This window comes from Triplophysa dalaica, chromosome 9, assembly GCF_015846415.1.
Source record: "Triplophysa dalaica isolate WHDGS20190420 chromosome 9, ASM1584641v1, whole genome shotgun sequence".
NCBI classification, from domain to species: domain Eukaryota; kingdom Metazoa; phylum Chordata; class Actinopteri; order Cypriniformes; family Nemacheilidae; genus Triplophysa; species Triplophysa dalaica.
The window spans coordinates 22340134-22349545 of NC_079550.1; the positions used below are offsets into that span (position 1 = coordinate 22340134).

General features: G+C 37.5%; 1 protein-coding gene across 1 annotated transcript; it reads right to left on the reverse strand.

The window, feature by feature from the left end:
• Nucleotides 1-1256: 1256 nt before the first annotated feature.
• On the reverse strand, nt 1257-7632 carry taf15 (TAF15 RNA polymerase II, TATA box binding protein (TBP)-associated factor). Its single transcript, XM_056757469.1, has 16 exons — nt 7493-7632; nt 7062-7095; nt 6886-6928; nt 6734-6806; nt 6527-6662; nt 6306-6439; nt 6085-6229; nt 3687-3721; nt 3155-3187; nt 2857-2966; nt 2647-2776; nt 2435-2566; nt 2252-2327; nt 2067-2164; nt 1842-1962; nt 1257-1761 (listed from the first exon to the last, which is right to left on the reverse strand). Exons 1-16 carry the CDS (start codon nt 7500-7502, stop codon nt 1722-1724), a joined length of 1350 nt encoding a protein of 449 aa, XP_056613447.1. The 5' UTR covers nt 7503-7632; the 3' UTR covers nt 1257-1721.
• Nucleotides 7633-9412: the final 1780 nt, after the last annotated feature.

Consider the following 9412-nt stretch of genomic DNA (forward strand, 5'->3'; position numbering starts at 1 on the left):
ATTGAACGAACAATTTTTTTTATTTTATTCTAATATAAAACGCATAGATAAACAAAAATCTTACAGGATATATACTAAGCATGCATTGACTACAATGCTTATCTAATATTAGCATTTGTCAAACCTTTCTTTTAATAGAGCAATTTTCTCAGTCGTTTTTTGGGCACATTTCGCAAATTACTTTGTATGTTAATATATTTAATATACACACTGGTTCTTCACTGAAGCGCCTGTTGAAATGTACTGTAGTTTGTTAAAGTTATAAATGTGAATCCTGTCAAATCTCTCCAGCAGTTAATATTGCACACAGCAATATGCAACTTTGGCATATTAAACAAAAAATGTGCGACCTTACAATTGTAAAGTTATGTTGACAACATGGGTAAACATTTTGTTTTTGTTCATGAGCAATTACCCTTGTCCATTGTTGTAAAAAATATATTTGAGATAAATTGAGGATTGAAAAAGACAGGCTTTTGCAGGTACAATACATGTTGTTCAGTTGGTGCAAGTTGTTTTGAGAAATGCACTTATTCTACAAATTTTAAAGAGGATTTGAGAAACGTAAAAAGCAATTTCATGAACTACATGTAGGTCTAATTGTGTATAGGCCTATAATATGTTTAATGAAGTATTTCTAGACCCACACACATAGACAAAATACATTAACTCTAATGGTAGATGGTTTTATCTCAAGGTAACAGCACATCAATGGCCTTTTGCACGAATCAGTTGCAGGGTTAGTTTGCACTTGACAAAGGCAAACCCGGTTTATTCAGTCTTTCCAACTTTCTGCAAGGTTAGGTTTAACTCCGAAATATATGGTACACCGCATGTGCGTGCATGTGAAAGGGTGGCCATGAGAAAGAGTAATTGATTCATTTTGTTTTTACAGAATAATCACTGTGCATGTTGTAATTAAATTGATAAGTTTGTCAACACTACAAATTTTGTTTGATTAACACTTGAATTAAGGGAAGACTTCACCAAGTATACATCATGAGCTTTACAAAGCAAGCTACAGGAACTTAATTACTACAATTACATTAATTATGGTCAAGCGGTGTAGAACCTAATCAGTCATCCTTCGGTTGTCAAGTCATGCTCTATGAACTTTCCATGGAAAGGGAAATAGTTTTCAAAAAACATTTTAGTGTTTCATTCCTCGGTTTTACAGCTACTAAAGGAAGCCATTTTGATTGTAACGTCCACAAAGCGCAAAATCTGCAGAGAGGTTAAATGAAAACAAAAGCATGTTAAGATCATACGGGTGTTTAATATTTGCAAAAAGAAAAACCAAGTAAAACGGTCCATGTTGATTTTACAAAACAATAAGCATTTTACAAATCTAGTCACGCACTTAACGCCGGATTCTACACATCAGGAAATTAAAAAACAACAAATAACATGACCCACCCCCTATTTACCTAGAGCAGAAGTACCCCTTTAAAGTTGATCTGTGGCCAAACTTCTCTCACAGGTCTCAAACGGAAGAGAAGCAGCCCCCAGATGAAATACGGGGCAATTTTAGCCATTTCCCAGCTTTCCTCACAGTAAATTCAACGTTAACAGGAAATATTCCTTGATTCAGACCATATGCAGGATGCTCATGCACAGAAAGGTACGCAGACAAATCCTTTCTAGTTACCCTCTTCCCATCTACACCCTGTCCCTCCCCCCTACAATAAGCAAAGGGCTGGAATGGCATCCACATCAAGTCTTCAGTAAGGACGGCCTCGTCTTTCTTCTCTGTGATCTCCCCTGAAATCCCAAACAACAAAGATTAAAGACAGGATTTTTTTGAAGTGACCAAGTTGAAAATGACAAGAGCAAATGTCTACCTTCCGCCCATTTTGTATCCACCACCACCACGGTCTCCACCTCGAAAGCCACCTCCTCTGCCACCTCTATAGCCTCCGCGATCCCCACGGTCTCCACCATATCCACCACGACTACCGCGTTCTGAAAACAAAGACAACTTACAAAATGAGCAAAGTCTGTCCTTACATTAAAACTAAAAAGCTACAATGTCTTCAAATTGGACTGAAATGGTTGAAAGGCTTTACCTCCACCACCTCCTCCTCCATATCCTTCACCTTCTGGTTTTGGCGTGCCGCACTTGTTGCATTCATATCTTCGGGCAAAGTTCATATTGCCACATGAGCTGAAGGAGTAAAAATAATTTGTTATTTTCCATACATCTTTTACACATTACTCTTAAACCCTGTAGATATTTCTAGATGTTAGTCACCTGTTAGGACAAGGCCAATCTCCTCCTCTGACATCAAACGAGGGCCCACCTCCAAAGCCACCTCTGCCTCTAAATCCTTTAAGGCAAAACACAAACTGTAAAACAATCTGCCAACCAACAGATTCAGTACAAAAAATTAAGTTAATATACACAAAAGGGCAATATTTAATTTATATAACACACCTCCACTTCCACCACCGCCTCCGCCGCCACCACCAGCACCACCTCCACGTCCTCTGCCACCTCCCCTCTGAGTGAACTCAGCCCGTCGGGTAGCAAACGACACCTTGAGGGAAGTTCCCTTAAATTCTTTCCCTGCAATCCAAGAAAACAACAAAAACTCAAAACAAAGTTATAAAACTTGTGGCAATCCATAAAGACAAGACTTTTTTTACCATCAAACCAGTCAATGGCAGCTTTGGCTGAAGGTGGATCATCAAATGACACCGTGGCTTCACCCTTCAGTCGACCAGTGGCTTTATCGGTGTACAGATTGATCATGGGTTGGCCAGTCTTTTTATTGAGCTGTTGAAAAGAAAACATGTGATTGTCAAAAACGTGCCAAACAAGATTCAACAAGTTTACAACCCTTGAGGTGGTCTTGCCTTTATGATTCCAATCTGTTTGAAGTAGTCGCCCACTTCCTGAGGAGACACATCTTCACCAAGACCCTGGACAAAGATGGTATTATTGTCAGAGTTGTCCTGGTCACCATCTGTAAAATAAGATAACATGTAAAGAACAGTTTGTGCATTTTTAATACAACACGAACTAAAATAAATACTTATACACAGATATATGATAATCTGTAAAAATGTATAAATTACAGCAATTCAAGTAAAAAGAACCTTTGACATTTACAGCAAAATATAACCCAAAGAAGAATAACTTTTTAACACTTACCACCATCATCCTTTTGACCAAAGTCTCTGGGTCCTGAAAAACAGCAAGACACGAAAAAGAACAACCATCTTGAGAAGTTCAGAAAGCATGGGTAATTTTTCATAAAACCACAAACACACAATTTCTCTAAGCAAATCTACCAAGAAACTGCTACAAAGATTTGACCGTTAAGTTATGTACAAATGGATCTCCAAATTTGCTGCACCATTTTCCAACGCCTGTCACCAGCACATATTGTCTGAGTTTAGTCAAATAAATCCACCAAGTACCCTTCCGCTACATGTGCACCCCTCCTTCGCCTTGTGCACAGTTGGCATCCAGAATGCAGGCGTTTAATTCAATTTCCTCATGCAAGGATACCGTATTTATAAGTAAAACTGATGTTACAACCGCATTCAGATAGAATAAGAGGCAAGGCTCCTTTGGATCTGACAGATAAAATGGTGGCTCTCAAGAGTTCTTTTGCCAGTAAATCTTTCTGTACCTCCTATCTGCTTCCCCCACTGAGACAGTTCTGATGCTCATCACTTACCACCGTAATTTTTGAAGCCACCACGGTCACCACCACTGCAGAGGAAAAAATGGAAGATATGATGGCTTTCCTTTGTTGAAACCTGGGAGCGCAAGGCTCCCTCTTTACCAGTATTCCTGTCATGGTTAACTACTGAGAAAATAACTCCCATTGACAGATGGGTTAAACACGGGCCAATTTACTTTAGTGAACATATCAAATTGAAACTGATGGGAAATTCGAGTGACATGGATTTCATGCGCTTTCAAATTGGAAACTAGAACAAATCATTTTCAGATTTTTTACTAATAAGCCGAGCGTGGAAAACTTCCGAGCTCTATTAGAGCTGCACGATTCTGGATCTATTGAGAATCACGATTCTTTTGTTTTAAATAGTGATCACTATTCTGAAGAATTAAAAAGTAATGCTTCATATACTAGAGGTTTTACGAAGTTTAAAAAGTTGATTTATGCAAGGTAATATTTAGGACATTGCATTTAAAGTTAAGTAACCACTCTTGTTAACCTAAGGTAATCTATTGTAAAAATATTTCTCACTGTAGGTAAAGAGTGAAATATGTAACGACTTTGAAGGAAAGTTAAACTATATAAAGTATTAATGCATTGAAGTAACTATATAATGAAACATTACTACGGTAAAACGAATTCTTAAGGTGAGAACTGCAATTAAAGGTCTTCGAAACGATTGATCTATTTGCCTGAAGAGGTCTTTGGACAACATAAACATAACAGTATCATGTAGAAACAGGTGAATATTACAGGGCAACTTAATGAAACGCTCTAATAGCTTCTTGTATTCTACTGTAAATTCAGCAGCTCCAGGCACATGAACAAATGTGTCAATCTCATTGGTCGGCCAGTTTTGAACGTGGCACAACAAACCCCCAAAAATGAGAAAGATGAGTTCAGATTTTGATGACGCTTTTATGCCTGCAGTTTTGCGCATCAGTGCATACTCACACTGGAACCTTTGTTTAGTGACGTGGTGTTGAATGTCGGCGATAAACAAATGTGATGCTTTTAGAGTTTTGTTTCAAACCAGTCTCGTTAAGATGAACAATGTAACAATCCTGAAAGTTTTGTTGCTAGGCTGCATTTACTTTGTGTTGGTTTGCTATTTGGTGTGAGGTTGATTTGGGCAGACTGCACTTGTAAACGTGTGTCTCATGCATGCGGGACACTCTGCTTTAATCCCAGTACTTCTGTGATCATTTGACTTATAAATAACGATAGTGTGTGTGGTAGAAAAGACAGTTTATGACGCCTCTTCATACCTTATGATGTTATCGGTTGCACAAACACAGATTTGCGCGTTATGATTTTAGTCGTAGGCGTAATAGACAGGAGAATCGTTGATTTAAATTAACGAGATTGTGTGGATGTTTGAATCAAGATGGTGATCTTTAAATGAATAATCGTGCAGCTCTACTCTTAATTCAAATTTGGTCAATAGTTGTGGCACATGTGCAGATGAGCACACATTTTCTTCTTTTAAGAGTGCTTATGAGCTCCAAAGGTCCAACTTTAATTTCACTCACTTTGATACCTGTAGTATAAAATGTAGACCATGTTAACAAAAAGAAACAACACTTAAGACACCGTTTAATGTGGAGTGACTGAATAGTTCCTTGTGCTGAACGTTTTTCAATGTGAACACATTTATTGAAACTATGGCAAAAGGGCAGCCCGAAGCTTTACAAATTAGTTTAAATATTTTGTCAAATCTCAAAGTGAGAAATAAAAGCGTTTATTGGTTCACACTTTTAACCTTATATCCTTGACGCTGCCCTTTTTGACTTGCATAGGCAAAATCTAATGTAATAACTGTTGAGTGTGTAAATTGTCCATGGGTCAGGTCAACTTACACAGGCTCCTCTACACATTGCTATAAGCAGCAAGTCTTCCACTTCAGATGAGTCCACCAAAATTCAATAACTAAAATTGTTCATCCACAGAGATGGCCTTATATAAACACACATAATTGTAACATTACCTGAACTATTATAACATTTTTTTACTTTGTACAAGTCATCTTAAAGTTGTAGTTCATTAATATAAACCCTCATTAACGTTATATAATAACGATTATATATGGCAAGTCAATGGGGGCTTATTTGTAAGCACTTACTCATTACAATATCAAGGCTATGACTACATGAAATTCAACTGGGTGCAGTGTAATTTAATGCATACAATGGATGGCCGAAATCCATTCACAGGCAACCCCTCTTGCAAATTATTACCTATACAGATCTTTTAGAAAAATAGTTAAATAATATTTAACTGTTGCTATAAATTAATAGGCCATTTACATATGATCAGTGCAATGAAATGGCACTGCTTCATGTATATTGTGACAGTCTCCTATGTAGTACCTTTCAGGGGATGACACACTTACCCCATACCGGAGGGTGGTCCTCCACGACCACCTCTTTCATAGCCTCCGCGGTCATAACCACCACGATCATAACCCCCACGACCTCTGCCCCTGTACCCTTCAGACCTTTCTGAGCCACCATCGTCACCAAACCTACGACTTTCACCTAAAAGAGGAACACATTAATGATCTGAGAAGTTACAGAGACCAAAAGCTCACTCCCGAATGGACTCAAGTATTACCATCGTTGCGTCGTCCGTATCCACCTTGGGACCCGCCATATGAGCTGCCGGACTGACCATACCCTGCCGCAGCACCAGTTCCTTCTGATTGCTGTCCATACGAGCGTGGTTGCCCATACGACTTTTCAGCATATCTGCATTAGCGGAGCAAAGTTTATTAAACCCAAAATAAGAACCAGGTTTAAAGGAGTTGTATTTAATGATCAAGTTAAATATTTTACCCAGACGAGGATTCCGAGCTTTGTTGCACAAAGCTGTCATAGCTGGGCTGCTGCGGCGCCTGCGGAGGCACCTGTGCCGGCTGTTGCCCATAGCCACCAGAGGAATATCCCTGGGTTGGCTGGCCGTAACTTTCGGCTTAACAAAAACGAGAATTACACACCATCCACCAACAACATAGAATGTGTTCAGCTTTACAAACTACATACCAGCAGGCTGGCCGTAACCACCTAAGCTTTGTCCACCATAAGAGGCACCTCCATTACCCTGACCAAATCCCTGCTGGGGTAGAAAAAAATATTCAGCAGCCAAATCTTATGTAGAACCGCACAAAATACATTTAAATATTGTAAATGGTTACCTGTCCACTTGGATAGCTTTGGGATCCACCATACGAGCCATAGCTGTGCAAATAAACAACACGTTATTATTCAAATTAAGCCAAGAGAGAGAAGCTTTATTTTGAGAAATACATCCGGTAAATGCATTGAGAGTCAAGCACACAAGAAGAGTTTAATGCACGGATTCATCGCTCACCTTTGTTGAGCTCCAGGCTGACCGTAGCCTGAATCTACGAGTCAAACAAACACATGAAATACGTGTCAAGACCTCATAACGTAATCGCGCGATTAACAAACATGCAACAAAAACTTAGCATTTAATGTTTTGTGAATGCTAACACCGCGCCAAACTAACGCTACAAGCCGCCACGGATTTAACGCCTAAATGCCATTTACAAGAATCAAAACAATATAACTGGAGCCATTTAACCAAACAGTTCAGTTAACGTTAAAGTTTTTCTAAACCCAACACGTCTTTATCAACACGAAAGTACACATTTATTAACAACACACGCGCCATCCGTTAGCTGCTAATGCTAACACGCGGCTATAGCTAGCCGGACTGAATAAAACGAGTCAACATAGCGAAAAGTCCTTTAAAGCGTTTCTTCATATTACATAACTCACCTGAGGCCATCTTTTAGAATTAAATAAAAGCAAAACGGCGATCTGTTTCAAAAAATAAGAGATTAAAACCCCGGCGCGACAGAACCGCGCACTGCAGCTCTTATGAACTTTGACACCAGACCTGGCATGTACCACCTTCTAACCGGAAATAAGCGAATTCAATTCTTTGATTATTTTAAAACACGTGTCAAACAGCGTGTATTGACGATGCGAAACTTATTGTGATATTTAGGACATAAATAAAGTAAAATTATACACACAAACACATTTTATCGAATTTTTTGTGGACGAGTTTTTTAGAAAGTGGTACAATCTGAGCGCCTTTTTTGTCACGTGACTATGACGTCACAAACAATAGATTGCGATGACATTTTTTCCTTTCTATTAAACAATTGGATGAGAAAAAAAGCAATGAAAACATGTTTAAAAGCACTTAACTTTATTTAATGATTTTTTTTGTTTTCTCTCTCTCTCTCTCTCTCTCTCTCTCTGGCAAATGTGATGTAACATTGTTGTAGTATGTCTTTGTAAAAAATATATATATATTAATGGGTATACTTTTATTGCACATTTCCTTACAGTAATGCAATTATTATTACTTTTCCAGAAAAAAACTATTTTTTCTTTCTCCTAAACAGATAACTACTCCTTAAAAGCAGTATTCCACTTCACTACTTAGTGTGCACTATAGTGTATATGTACATTTTATTTCTACTTGTATATAACACTACCTCTACATACAACATTATCCAACATGTTTTTTCTATACTACCCTTTATAATGCCTCTTATATGTTATTATCCCCCATTTGCTGTACAATAGTCTTTTATTCTATATATGCATATTTTAGAATCTTTTAGACTGTACATTTTGTTTTATATTTGTATTGTCATTGTGTTGAATGTCTGTACTTAAAGCTTCCAACACCAAAGAAAATTCATTGTGTGTGCAAGCAGACGTGCGAATAAAGCTCTTCTGATTCTGATAACGCCATATTACATTTATGCTGTATTTTATATCTTACTATTTCCCAGACTTTGAACTATATCTCACTTTCTTTTTTGTATGCACATTTGCCCTATTTCTTATGGAGGACTGGGAGTGCCGATTAGAAATAAAATGACGAATCATTTGATCAATTTAATAATTAAAAGTAAAATGTAAACAAATAAATAACTTTTTAAAATGAGAAAATAACAGACTTATTTAAAATGGTTTATTTAATTTGTGTTATAAAATAAAGTTTGACTGAACAATAAAACGTTACATTTTAAAATCATTTTAAAATGTATAAATACATAAATACATTTAAAACTGTTCTTTTAATTCATGATTTAAAACGTAAAAAAAATAAAAAGTTCATTAAAAAATATTTTAAGTGCGCATTTAAATCCCTTTTTAAAGATGCATTTGCAAAATGCTTTCCTCTTTATTTGCCAATTGATTTTCTTTGTCGTTTTGTCCAATTCTTTTCTTTATCCATTTGTCAATCGAGTTAAAAATGCCATTGGACAGTACACGTGTCGGGGCAGCCAATCATCTTTCGGCTCAGATGATACGTGATAATCCTTGTGCGACATAAATACATAGCATGGCTTTGAATAGCTTGTTCGGGTGTGTTTTATCAGGGTTATGCCTCCGAACGGAACATATACGCTTCTAGTGATGTCCACTTCATAGGGCACTTCTTACCTGTGAAAGATTGACTGAGCTGCGTCCCAATTCACATACTATCCGCCCTAAAAAGTATTCGAAAATTGAATTAGTATGTCCCAAGTCATAGTATGCTGAAATAAGTATTCTTAAAGTACCCGGATAATCTACTGCTTCCGGTGAAAATTCGAAGTGTGAATCAGCCCCAAATCGCGCACTTATGCACTATTCTACGCCATTTTGTTGTATACATAGTGTGAGTAGTGC

What these genes read in the sequence shown, in the direction of transcription:
- taf15 (XM_056757469.1), bottom strand. An exon ending in AAAGCTATCCAAGTGGACAG is followed by an intron (nt 6,807 to 6,885) that starts GTAACCATTTAC and finishes TTTCTACCCCAG; the next exon opens with CAGGGATTTGGTCAGGGTAA. An exon ending in AACAGATTGGAATCATAAAG is followed by an intron (nt 2,777 to 2,856) that starts GCAAGACCACCT and finishes TCTTTTCAACAG; the next exon opens with CTCAATAAAAAGACTGGCCA.